Source organism: Engraulis encrasicolus, chromosome 15 (genome assembly GCF_034702125.1).
Source record: "Engraulis encrasicolus isolate BLACKSEA-1 chromosome 15, IST_EnEncr_1.0, whole genome shotgun sequence".
Lineage (NCBI taxonomy): Eukaryota > Metazoa > Chordata > Actinopteri > Clupeiformes > Engraulidae > Engraulis > Engraulis encrasicolus.
Window position 1 is genome coordinate 4,697,266 of NC_085871.1, and position 14,619 is coordinate 4,711,884.

General features: G+C 41.8%; 1 protein-coding gene and 1 pseudogene across 1 annotated transcript; one reads left to right on the forward strand and one right to left on the reverse strand.

Annotated features, from left to right (window-relative positions):
• LOC134464785 (toll-like receptor 1) lies at nt 1-8,122 on the forward strand (annotated as a pseudogene).
• LOC134464786 (toll-like receptor 1) lies at nt 7,598-11,151 on the reverse strand. The gene has a single exon (XM_063218131.1). The coding sequence runs from the start codon at nt 11,149-11,151 to the stop codon at nt 8,758-8,760; it is 2,394 nt and encodes a 797-aa protein (XP_063074201.1). The 3' UTR covers nt 7,598-8,757.
• Between the last annotated feature and the right edge of the window lie 3,468 nt (nt 11,152-14,619).

The following is a 14,619-nucleotide window of genomic DNA, read 5'->3' on the forward strand; positions in this document are numbered from 1 at the left end:
ATGATCATCACCAGTGCTGTTATGGGTTCAGAAGTCACTGAGGACAGAGAAACAAAGACATGTACTATAACGCTGAGAGAGCACATCATGGATTTCACCCACCACAACCTCACAAAGATCCCAGAAAAACTTCCGACTCAAACTAAGTCCTTGGACGTTTCTCACAACAACATCTCCAGAATAGACGAGGGTCAGCTACGCAACCTCACTCAACTGTGCTTCCTGAAAGCTACACACTGTAACCTGCAATTCATTTCTCCATCTGCATTCGCCAACAACAACCAACTGATGATCCTCAATGTTTCTCATAACCTGTTGAAAACCATACCAGACATTGGTATGCACACTTTAAAAATTCTTGATCTCTCCGGAAATCAGTATACCAGCTATGGTCTTCCACATAGTTTTGGAAAGCTCCGGAATCTGGATGTTTTTGCAGTTGGAAGTACAAGGGCTGTTTCTGTGAATCTTAAAGATTTTGCTCCCTTGAAAGGTGCATCTGTGCAGCATTTTATTTTTGGTGATGGTATTATGCTGCAAAAATATGATCCTGGATCTTTAGCTCTATTTAGGGTTTTGAAAGAATTGACTCTGAATATTTCATTTTGCCAGAATTTTGACATTTTTGATCAAATTCTCATGGACCTCAACCAGACCAAAACGCAGGAGTTGAGTTTGATGCACTTTGTTCCTGATGAATGTGACATAACGGCTGATCCTTTTCATATGCTAAAACATTATGATAGTATTCACACCTTATCAATAATAAAAACCTGGATGAATACCACACTCTTGCTCAAATTGCTTAAAAACATTTGGGACTCCCCAATCAAATATTTTAATTTGATTGATATTGTTTACAATGAGGACACCACTAGTTTTGATTTCCCAAGGCAAAACACAACATCTAAAGTACAATCAATTGTTATCGATGGAATTAGACACTATCAATACCTATATCCAAAGTTCAACATTTCTGTGGCCCAGCTCACACATTTGACATATATGAAGTTCTCAGGAACAGGCATGAACATCCTTCCCTGCAATTTAATATCAGCTATACCATCTTTACAGACACTGGACTTTTCAAATAATCTGTTAACGGACAGAGGATTTTGGTGGTGTCCTTCAACAAAAACTTTCCCTGCTCTTCGGCATCTGACTCTGAGTCACAACCGCTTCATGGACCTCGCTGTCATCTCAGAGCGATCCAGTCACATAAGACTCCTCGAGTCTCTGGACCTGAGCTTCAACTCCATCAGCCTGAGTGGCCCGTGCACCTGGTCCTCGAGCCTGACAGAGCTGAGCCTCAGCCACAACAACCTGGGCAACGATGTCTTCAACTATCTCTCACCACATTTCAGGAGACTCGACCTCTCAAAGACAGGGATAACCGCCTTAAGTCAGGAGGTCTTGTCAAAATTTCCCTGGTTGACGCACTTGATTTTGAGTTCCAACAGCATTCAAACCATTCCCCTGAACCTCAGAGCACCAGTGCTGCAGGTCCTTCACATTGACCAGAATGCAATTGCCTACATCAGTGAGGGAGTGTTGGATGGCCTGCCCAATCTGGAAACACTGGTGGCAGGGAAAAACCCATTTAGTTGTACGTGTGACTCTTACTGGTTTTTGACAGGTGTGAATAAGTCTCTGCTTCCAGACTGGCCCTTTGACTACACATGCAGTGCACCACCGGCCTTTGTCGATACCTCGTTAGTAAACTTTCAGCCTGGATATCTCTCCTGTCAGCCCTGGCTTCAAGCAGTGGTTTCATTGTCCGTGCTAACCGTAATCAGTGCTGTTTTTGGCATCACCTTTTATGTTTGTGATGGGGCGTGGTACACCAAGATGCTCTGGGTTTGGATCAGGGTGAAACGAAGAGCTCGTAAGGGAGAGGACAGGCTGCTGAGGAATTCTTTCAGGTACCACGCTTTCATCTCCTACAGCCAGCATGACTCAGCTTGGGTGGACACGCAGCTGGTACCAACACTGGAGGGAGCAGGCTTGTCACTGTGCATTCATGAACGCGACTTTGTACCAGGTCAATGGATCGTGGACAATATCATCAACTGTGTGGAGGACAGCTATAAGACCATATTTGTGCTCTCTCAGAACTTTGTTCAGAGTGACTGGTGCAACTATGAGCTGTTCTTTGCCCAACACAGGGCCATTTCTGTAGACCAAGACTCTGTTGTCTTTATTCTGCTAGAGCCTATCCCACCTGACTCCTTGCCCAGGAAGTTCTTGAAGCTGAGGACGCTTCTTAGGAAGCAGACATATTTGGAGTGGCCGAAGGACGACTGCAAGAAGCATCTGTTCTGGAAGAGTCTAAGATCCATGTTGCAATCCGGGGACACACTTATGAAAGATGTGGCTGCAGGTATAACAGAGTCGTGCTCCCTTTTGGCAAACCAACACTAAATGAATTTTACCAAGAATATCATTTTTAGATATTGGTTATACCTTATACCTTATATCTTTTTTTCTTTCCTTTTTCATATCATTGATACTATAGACTACTATTAGTTGATTGATTAGCATGAGTTATGTGCTGTATGTTATAGTTTGTGTGTAATATATTCTGTATGAGTATTCTATGCTGTGTGTGTGTGTGTGTGCGTGTGCGTGTGCGTGTGTGTGCGCGCGCGCTCTCTGGTTTGTCTGACTGTCTGTTTTGTGCTCTCTATATGACTCATTGTTATTGTACACTCAAAAAAATTAATTATTAAAATATTTCCCTTCTGTTACGTGTATGGAGTGTGTGCTTGAATGATGTGTATACGTACTGTATATCCTGCAACTGAAAAACATTTAAATTTAGAATCATTAATTATGTACTGTTTACCACATCTCTTTACTTTTCTAGGTAAATTCAACCTAAAATTATGGCTGCAAATTCAGCTTCTTGATGGTAGGCCTATGTCGCATGTTTTCCCTTAAACCAATTCTGTGCCATTTTTGGAAATGAACTTATTTTACACATCCCCTTGAGTTAAATGATTGAGTTTTATCTTTGACCCGTAGGATTCAATGTTAATCGCTAACTTGGAGGTAAAATTGGCACTGCCAGACTCAGAAAACGGCAGGAAATACAGGAGAAAGTTACAACTCAATTATTTAACTGAAGGAGAGGTGTAATATGAGCTTATGTCCAAATATGGTACAATATCACTTTAAGGATTAGGCCTATGTCACTTTGACCTTAGAGGCCAACTAGAGGTCGTTGAGTTCATCAACGTGAAATTTCCTTTTGTGGAAGTCAAATTGGGATTATGTATGTTGCAATGATGTGAATCAATATCTTTTTCATTTACTGGCATGTCATGGTTCAACACAATCCTGTTGCTAGCTGTGGCCAAATGGTGAAGGAGCTGGATTGTTCTTGGTTTATTAGGGGTTACCTATTCAAATCCAACCATGCATCACTGCTGTGCGTATATGCAACTTCACCTTATTCTGGGAATAGGGAGATGAAGAAAGTAACACAGGGACACTTGTAACTCCACCGTAAGATAATAAGATACAAGTTTTTTGCACTTTCAATGAAATTTTCAAGTTATTTGCAAGCATTCTCTTGGAGTTGGAAGGGAAAAAATCATTTCTGAGTTAAGAAAGTAAACATCTTTTGTCCTGCTTTTACCATTATGGCTGTTGTATGGATTATAAAACTCCAATTCTTCTAAATAATGGCTTCAATGTCTGAACACCCTGCGCTGAAAGTAGCAATGGATGACAGAGGTAGGGTCAGCTCTTATTTTACATACAAGCAAATAGGACCTACTGTAGACCTATATGCTAAATAAGTACAAATGTTGTGTTTTTATATTTTGTTTCAAATGTTGAATAAATATAAATGTGCTCTCCATTGTCTAGGAATGAATGAGATACATGAAAGTGAATCTATTTTAAAAACTTGAGTTCCATTGTTCTCTATGCTGTTACAGCCTGTTATGGAACATTCTGTATTTGACATGATCTCACAAATTGTGTGATATAATTGAGGACATTTAAATAGTTAGCATTTGTCGTAGACAAATGTGTGTGCCCTGCCAAAAAGTTTTAGAAGTGTAGCTTTTAAACAAGTGGCAATCATGGATGCTTTACAAATTGTGTTTTCATACTTTATCTCTCTTCTAATTAACTTCAAGTCAAATGGTGAAGGGTTGATATGTTTTAAGAGCTTAAATTACTAACCAAACATATTTCAATCACATTGAATAAAGAACAAGTAGCCTACACATAGCCTAATTGAATATGAATACAATTACTTTATTTCACTCAATTTGTTACCAATCAATGCATTTGTGTTCGACAATTAATCACATAATGAAAATCACACAATTATGGTAATCACATAACAATTGATCAATGGGAACAAATGGACTAAATAAGCTTTATTCAGTGAAAACTTTTTTTTGTCTTATGTGCAAGCAGAAGTGTCAAAAGTAAAAGTAAATTCATCCTATGTGTTCTGTTGCCATGGCGGCGCGCAGACGCGCAGCGGCTTAGTGCGTCTTTTCGGTGCTTTGTTTTTTGCTTAATATATGTTTTTTTGTTTAATTTATTGCTGTTTTAAATGTCGGGAATTACATTTAGTAGGCACCAGCTCATAAAAATCGGTTTACAAAGCGAGAGGGCAATTACAACCGCTTTTCTACAGTCTCACAATATCACCGAAGACTTCGCTAGAACCCCTGGGTCTCCATGGATTATCGCTGCTGGGAGACGGCGCAGGCAGCGTCGGGAAAGGAGACAGAAAAGAGGCTGCAGGGCTGGTGTGGTAGCGAGGTTACGGAGAGGGGCTAATAAACCTCCGCTCCCAAGCGTTTTTCTCGCAAATGTAAGATCACTCGGAAACAAGATGGATGAACTGAGATTGCTACTTGTCAATAACAACACCGTGGAGAAAAGCTGCATTCTACTCTTCACCGAAACCTGGCTTCAGCCGTCTACCCCAGACGCAGCTATCGAGATAGAGGGCTTCACAGCGCATCGGCAGGACAGGACAAGAGACTCCGGTAAAAACAAGGGAGGGGGCTTATGCGTGTATACAAATAACAACTGGTGTACAAACTCTGTGCCTGTAAGCAGATACTGCTCCCCAGACCTGGAATATGTGACTGTGAAGTGTAGACCCTTTTATTTACCTCGTGAGTTCTCCGTCATCATCATCACTGCTGTATATATTCCCCCTGATGCTAAAGCCAGCTCCGCCCTGGGACTATTATATGACGCAGTTAACGATCAACAGAGCCTTCATCCAGAGGCTGTCCACATTGTAGCAGGGGACTTTAACCATGTTGATTTAAAGACAGCACTGCCTAAATTCCATCAACATGTTAAATGCGCCACAAGGGGGAACAACATATTGGATAAGGTATATTCAAATGTCAAGTCAGGCTTCAGAGTGAAACCACTACCACACCTGGGCCAGTCAGACCACCTGTCGCTGCTTGTGTTACCAGCATACACCCCCTCAGGAGAAGCACTCCCATAACCACCAGAACAGTCATAACCTGGCCCGATACTGCCTCTGAACAGCTGCAGGAGTGTTTTGAGTCAACAAATTGGGAAGTCTTTGAACACCCAGACCTGGAACTGCATACCACAGCTGTCCTGGAATATATCAAATTCTGCACAGACAGTGTCACCGTGGAGAAGCAGATCAGGGTTTATCCAAACACCAAGCCATGGATGACCAGAGAGGTACAAAACCTCCTTCAGGAAAGGAACTCTGCCTTCAGGAGTGGTGATGAGGGGATGTACAGCGCGGCCAGGTCTAGCCTCAAGAGGGGAATCAGACAAGCCAAGGCTGCTTACAGGCAGAAAATAGAGGACTGTTTCCAGAGCCACAACTCCAGGCAGGTGTGGCAGGGCATTCAGCACATCACGAACCACAGACCCAGTACCAAGTCAACAGATTCCGTGGACACCTCATTGGCAGAGGAACTTAACATCTTTTTTGCCCGCTTTGAGGTACAGCCACCTGACACTGCCATCCATTACCCACCAGGATACAGCAGTCACTCTCTCGTGCTGGAGGAACAGCAGGTGAGGCGGGTGCTACGGGCAGTGGATCCACGGAAAGCAGCGGGCCCGGATGGTGTCTCTGGACGGGTCCTGAGAGACTGCGCGGCCCAGCTGGCTGGGGTCTTCACTACCATCTTCAACCAGTCCCTGAGCCAGGCTGCTGTCCCCCCCTGCCTGAAGTCCTCCACCATCATCCCGCTCCCCAAAAAGAACACCATCAGTGGACTGAATGACTACCGACCAGTGGCACTCACTCCCATCATTATGAAGTGTTTTGAAAAACTGGTTCAGGCTCACATCACCTCCTGTCTCTCACCTGGGTTTGACCCTCATCAGTTTGCCTACCAGGCCGGCAGGTCCACAGATGACGCCATCATAACAGCCCTTCATGCTGCTCTGTCCCATCTAGAGCAGCAGGGGAGCTATGCCAGGCTGCTCTTTGTGGATTTTAGCTCGGCTTTCAACACTATCCTCCCCAACAGACTGGTGACCAAGTTATTGGACCTGGGGCTGTCACACTCCATCTGTCGGTGGATACTGGACTTTCTGACAGGCCGCTCCCAGAGGGTAAGAGCTGGCTCCCACCTGTCCTCAGTCATAAACACCAGCACAGGCTCCCCCCAAGGTTGTGTGCTAAGCCCACTCCTGTACACCCTATACACTTACGACTGCACCCCCTCTCACTCCAGCAATAGTATCATCAAGTTTGCTGATGACACCACCATCGTAGGTCTCATCTCCAAGGGAGACGAAACTGCATACAGGGAAGAGGTGCAGCGTCTATCGGTCTGGTGTAAGGAGAACAACCTGTTCCTAAACATCTCAAAAACAAAGGAGTTGATAGTGGACTACAGGAGGACAAAGGCTAACATTCAACCGCTGGTCATCGATGGGGCCTGTGTGGAGAGGGTCTCTGATTTCCGCTTCCTGGGCGTGCATCTGAGGGACGACCTTACTTGGAACACCAACACCACTGCCACCATCAAGAAGGCACAACAGAGACTGTACTTCCTTAGGGTCTTACGGGCTAACCATCTACCCCAAAGTCTACTGGTGGCCTTCTACCGGAGCTCCATAGAGAGCATCCTAACATACTGTTTATGTGTGTGGTATTCCAGCTGCACAGCAGCGGACAGAAGAGCTCTTCAGAGAGTGGTCAGCACAGCTCAGAAGATCACCAGCTGTCCCCTGCCCTCTTTAGAGGAGTTGTTCTCCTGTCGCTGTCTAAAGAAAGCCAAGCAAATCATCAGAGACCCCTACCATACTGGACATAAACTGTTTGAGCTGCTGCCATCAGGCAGGCGTTACAGGGCTCTGGGTACAAAAACAAACAGGCTAAAAGACAGTTTTTATCCAAAAGCAATCTACACACTAAATTTTGCACAGCTGACTTTTTAAAATCTTAATTATTTTTATACAGTATATATATAGGTTCTTTGTTGATTTTTAAGCACCGTGAGCATCTGCACTTTACCAATTTCGTTGTACCTGTACAATGACAATAAAGATTCATTCATTCATTCATTCATTCATTCATTCATTCATTCATTCATTCAAATTCATTCATGATGTAAGTAAACACTAGCAGGGCTGGACTGGCCATCTGGCATAGCGGGCATTTCCCGGTGGGCCCCGCACCCTCGTGGGCCCCTATTTCAGAAATGTTTAAAAAAGTGTTTTTTTTTACATGTCTGAATATAGGAGCCCACGAGGGTGCCGGGCCCACCGGTGAGTCAGTTCTTGCGCACGCTAATTATGAGGGGCCCCTTTAAGCCAAAAGTGCCTGGAATCTATTTCTCCCCCAGTCCAGCCCTGAACACAAGCAAATAGTTAATAGCTGAGAGTAAGACAGTAAGTAAGTACACAGGTCTATGTTCACCCAGGTAAGTTACCTGTGTTGCAAGGAAACTGTGTTTCTGTTTTTTTTTTACTTTTACTTTTAATTTTACTTTTGACACCTCGTTCAAGCATATGCTCTCTGAAGCTTGAATCCATTCAGAGCACAGAAGAAAAACAGGTCATTTTAACCTCCATGCCTACCAACATTCATCATGTCCCGTGTGTGCTACTTGATTTGCAGCAGGCCGGCTGAGGTTTTTCATGTAGCCTATAAACTATTTTTTTTCCACACAAGTTGCAATAGACTTCAATTGGAATGGAGATTGATTCACTTGAGTTAATATTTTAAATCATTAATTATGAGGGAAATAACACATGAGAGACATACCACCATCATCTCAAGTTGAAGTGATACATACTGTACATGGGTCAAAGACGTTTTTTGGGGGGCGCAGGCGTCAGGTGGTGCAATGGCATCTCATGCATATAAATCATGTAATTGGTGGTTGACATACTGCAATGATTATGCTTCTTATATAGTCCACTAAAACAAACAAAAACATCCATACAATAGGCCTGGTGGCACTGGCTGTCGTTGCACCGCCCTGACGTGTGCTACTGCTGAAATGTCACTGATACTGTATAGCCTATGTACACAATATCCCCAAATAACAACATTAGTAAGGGCAATCAGAGATACTGATGTATGACTCAGTGTGCATTTGGCATCCCCTACAGACAACACACACAGACAAAGAAACACACATACAGGGTCAGCGCAGTCCGGCCCCCTCTAGAATGCGATGCATTTATTAGGTTAGGCTATTGGTATCAATCACATGAAAAAGCAAATGAAAAAAGAGCAATATTTTACAATGTGAAGTCATGTCAGTGTTGGTCTGCCAATAGGGCGCATGATTCTGTTATACCTGCAGCCACATCTTTCATAACTGAGTTCCCAGCTTGTAACATGGACCTTAGACTCTTCCAGAACAGATGCTTCTTGCAGTCGTTTTTTGGCCACTCCAGATACGTCTGCTTCCTAAGAAGCGTCCTCAGCTTCAAGAACCTCCTGGGCAAGGAGTCAGGTGGGATAGGCTCCAACAGAATAAAGACCACAGAATCTTGGTCGACAGAAATGGCCCTGTGTTGGGCAAAGAACAGCTCGTAGTTGCACCAATCACTCTGAACAAAGTTCTGAGAGAGCACAAATATGGTCTTATAGCTGTCCTCCACACAGTTGATGATATTGTCCACGATCCACTGACCTGGTACAAAGTCGCGTTCATGAATGCACAGAGACAAGCCTGCTCCCTCCAGTGTTGGTACCAGCTGCGTGTCCACCCAAGCTGAGTCATGCTGGCTGTAGGAGATGAAAGCGTGGTACCTGAAAGAATTCCTCAGCAGCCTGTCCTCTCCCTTACGAGCTCTTCTTTTCACCCTGATCCAAACCCAGAGCATCTTGGTGTACCACGCCCCATCACAAACATAAAAGGTGATGCCAAAAACAGCACTGATTATGGTTAGCACGGACAATGAAACCACAGCTTGAAGCCAGGGCTGACAGGAGAGATATCCAGGCTGAAAGTTTACTAACGAGGTATTGGCAAAGGCTGTTGGTGTGCTGCATGTGTAGTCAAAGGGCCAGTCTGGAAGCAGAGACTTATCCACACCTGTCAAAAACCAGTAAGAGTCACACGTACAACTAAATGGGTTTTTCCCTGCCACCAGTGTTTCCAGATTGGGCAGGCCATCCAACACTCCTTTACTGATGTAGGCAATTGCATTCTGGTCGATGTGAAGGACCTGCAACACTGGTGCTCTGAGGTTCAGGGGGATGGTTTGAATGCTGTTGGAGCTCAAAATCAGATGCATCAGATTGGGAAGTTGTGAGAGGACCTCCTGGCTTATGGCAGTTATTCCTGTCTTTGAGAGGTCAAGTCTCCTGAAATGTGGTGAGAGATAGTTGAAGACATTGTTGCCCAGGTTGTTGTGGCTGAGGCTCAGCTCTGTCAGGTTCGAGGACCAGGTGCACGGGCCACTCAGGCTGATGGAGTTGAAGCTCAGGTCCAGAGACTCCAGAAGGTTCATTTCTTTAGTTTGTTGAGATATGTAGTCCAGCATGCTGAAGCGGTTGTGACTGAGAGACAGATGCCGGAGAGCGGGGAAAGTTTGTTTTGTAGGACACCACCACCAAAATCCTCTGTCCGTTAAAAGGTTATTTGAAAAGTCCAGTGTCTGTAATGACGGTATACCTGAGCTTAAATTGCAGGGAAGGATATTCATGCCTGTTCCTGAGAACTTTATATATGTCAAATCTGTTAGTTGGTCCACACAAATTTTGAATTCAGGATATCGGTATTGATAGTGCCTAATTCCATCGATAACAATTGATTGTACTTTAGATGTTGTGCTTTGCCTTGGGAGTTTAAAACTGGTGTCCTCATTGTAAACAATATCAATGAAATTCAAATATTTGATTGGGGAGTCCCAAATGTTTTTAGCCAGTTTGACCAAGAATGTGCTATTTATCCAGGTTTTTATTATTGCTAGAGTGTGAATACTTTCACAATGCTTGAGCATATGAAAAGGATCAGCACTTATGTTACAGAAACGAGGAACAAATTGCATCAAGTTTAATTCCTGTGTTTTGGTCTGGTTAAGGTCCATGAGAATTTGATCAAAAACATCAAAACTCTGGCAAAATGAAATATTCAGAGTCACTTCTTTCAGAAGCTTAAACTGAGCTAAAGATCCGGGCTTGTACTGCTGCAGCAAGACACCACCTCCAAAAATAAAATGCTTTACAGATGCACCTTTTAAAGGAGCAAAATCTGTAAGATTCACAGAAACAGCCAATTTACTCCCAAGAGCAAGGACATCAAGATCCTGAAGTTTTCCAAAACTATGTGGAAGACCATAGTTGCTATATTGATTTCTGGAGAGATCAAGAATTGTTAATGTATGCATACCAACATCTGGTATGGTTTTCAACAGATTATGAGAAACATTGAGGATCATCAGTCGGTTGTTGTTTTCGAATGCAGATGGAGAAATGAATTGCAGGTTACAGTGTGTGGCTTTCAGGAAGCACAGTTGAGTGAGGTTGCGTAGCTGGCCCTTGTCTATTCTGGAGATGTTGTTATCAGACACGTCCAGGTACTCTGTTTGTGTCGGAAGGTGTTCTGGAATCTTTGTGAAGTTGTGGTGAGTGAAATCCACTACATGCTCTCGCAGTGTCATACATGTCTTCATCGCTCTGTCATTAATGTTTGAACCCATAGCAGTACTAGTGATGATTATAATCACGATGCAGAACAAACATATTCTGGAATAGAAGAAATAGACATATATTAGCCCAGTGTGTGTGTGTGTGTGTGTGTGTGTGTGTGTGTGTGTGTGTGTGTGTGTGTGTGAGAGAATGTGTATTTTAAATGTTTGCCAATAGCAATTTGTGGTTTTATTGCAGCTTCAAATAAACAAATTTCCCAACCATCACATACAAAATAACAAGATTTATTAAGGCAAACATGAAGAGTAAACAGGTTTGATGACGTTCATTAAATGCCCAGTGTACTTAATTAGTTGTCCAGAATTTATGGTGCCCATTCACACATTCCATCTTTCAGGTATTTGAAACAGCATCATCAATTTAAGTGTGGCTTGTGAAATGTAGCCTACATGTGTCATATATTAGTAGGTGGAACGACCTCTCCATGTAGGCTACAGTAAAGTCTCCATTTTTTTTAAATTACCGTACTGGTACATCTTTGGCTGTCAAATCTACACTGCTCAGATCAGTAAATATTAGTGGTGTGCATTGACACTGCCCTCATGATTCGATTCGATTACGATTCGAGAGGTAGTGATTCGATTCAATTCTACAATGCATTGCAATGCATTACATTTCTACTGCATTTCTACTACTGAAAGCAAAGCAAATGTTTCATCAGTCATGATGAGGCAATACAAGTAGTCAGATACTGAGCAACATTCTATTGGCTGTTCTCAGTATCAGTCTTGCCGTTTTCAATGGTTTGAAGTGCTTTTATTTAATTTAACATTCATTTGCTGCCAAAATATCCACGGAAGTAATTGAAACTTAAAAAAAATTGCCGCATTGATTATGGAACTTGCTGCATTGATTTGAATTGTCCATGCCCCGCATTGCATTGCATCGCCGAATCGGTTATTGTTTACACCACTAGTAAATATGTCTTGATACGTAGGTTTCAGTACATATTCATGAAAAAAGATATAGCATTTTTGAATTGCCAGGATGAAGAAAACAATCTAAAACTACATGCTGGACCAATAAGATTGTTAAATGAAATAGGCCTATACCAGTAAGAAGATTATACTATGAAATGAAAAAAAACTTGCCTTTGAGCCGCCATCTTCTTTAAAATACTTATTTCAGCACTCAGGAAAAACATGTGCATTACTTTTGGTCATGGCAATGCAATAGGTCTCATCTTAGCAGCCTTTCTTTTTATTTGACAATAATAAAGCCAAAATACCACCCACATTGTTCAAGCCAGTTAAATGATCCGGGAAGTGAAAAAAGGGAAGTGAAAAGTCTCCCAAAAAAGGGTCACATGAAAAATGTTCCTTTTTATGAACAGTATGGTATTATATCACATTATAATATAATTATATAGGAATAGTATAATATGATAACAATACTATAATAATAATAATATGTATAATATCATATACTGTCTCCCTGCAGTCTGTATGTCCATTAATGGCTCTGATGGTTTCTTCAAATCAAAAAAGAGAACTTACAGATAGATGAGATGGGTATTATGAAGAGGAACTGTAAGTGTCTGCTATAACAATTGACAATTGTCTTTTCCAACCGTACACACGCACGCACGCACGCACGCACGCACGCACACACACACACACACACACACACACACACACACACACACACACACACACACACACACACACACACACACTTCTGTTGTGTTTTTTTGAACACCACTGGAGTAAGCTGCTTCACTGAACATTGGACACTTGATGAATAACTATCAACAATCAGTAGCTTACAATATGCCAATGAACAAAACAGACCAACCATCAGAAAATATATTTTATTTCCAATTTGTAACTGATTTTTCAATTCCTTGTAAAAATCAAACAGTTCATTGTCTATAAGTTCATCAAAAATAGGCTACTTTGTATTCTTTATATAAAATTGTTAAATTATTTTTTTCTACAAGAAGTAGTGCTTGAGACGTTCATCACATTTTACATTATAGGCCTACTGCAACTTACAATAGCCTAGTCATTAAAAAAAAAAAAAATAAATAAAAAAAATTAAAATCAGGGCCTTGAGCAAAGCTGTCAGGGAACTCTTACGGTCTGGAAGAATCTCCCTAGAAGAAAATCAGAAAATCATTTAGGTGGCATGATCCATCATTGCGGTGTAGTTGCACTACACATCCTGCACCATGGAAGCAGTGAGCGAACAAACTCACATTTTCATGAAAATAAGGCTAATGGAGATCATGCAACTTTTCACAAATGCTGTTCAGCCTGTGCAGGTAATTACAGTAGGCCTACATTTACATTTTAAAACATGTGCTTTTTTTTAAGTAGTTTACTTCCAGAATATATGCTGCATTTACAAATATTATCTTTTTCATGAATATTTCCTAACACCATCCAATTGTTGTTGTATTAGAAAAGAAAATTACACTTTTCAAAAAAATAAACAATAGGTAGCTCTTCTCTGTGTCCGCCATAATAAACATCTATAGCTACAAAACTTACTGTACTTTGGTCAAACAAGTAAATATTAGTTTATTACTAAATATTATTACTAAATACGGAATATTATTTTTTAACCCACAAGCTATAAAGGCACTGAGCTGAGGTCAGGTGGCTTCCCAGTCAGTGTGTGCTAGTCTGGCAATTTTATGTTTTTGTTGTTGTTGTTGTTTGTTTGTCTGTTTTTAACTCTGCTTGTATGCCGATCTGTGTCACATATCTAGTGTCACCAAGTGTATTGCAAATAGAATTACCAAAGATTCTCTATTCTGCATTTAAACCATCTCTGGAATTACCACATGGGGACAAATAAAGTTCTAACTAACTATTCATGAACTGATCAATTGAGTAGCAGTTGCAATGGGCAGCATCATTGCAATGCCTACTCTGGCCACAGCCCTATTCTACCTTTAAAAAAAAGAATACATTTTAGTAACCACAATGATAAGATTTTTAATTTAACTCATTGTGTATTGGAGACACATATACGCTGCTTTCAGGTTCTTGAGATTTGAGCTGTTTTATTAAACATGTGGGTAAGTTAGGGCTAAATGAACACATTCTAAGGCAAAATGAGGGTCCTAACTTTAAAATTTAACTCATTTCATGTTTGTATGTGCTTCGGAGGAGATATTTAGGATTTAATAGGCAGAGAGCACCCTTTCCCAAAAAGGGCATAGGACAAAATGGGTTAAACATTGATCCAAGAGTCTACAGCAGAGGACTCTTTTGATAGGTGGCTCCATACCTGGTTGATGTGACAGGCCCTTCAGTTGACACGTCCTGCGTAAAGGGTGACATGTGTAGAGACCTAGACAGCCAGAGCAGTCCACAGGAGTACCACACGGACGCCTCTGGATGTCATCACAGCCATGCTACATCAGACCATAGAAATACAGATACAATTTCCATTGTATTTCCATTAAATTTAAAATAATGCCGGTATGTGAAATCACAGATGTAGAGTGC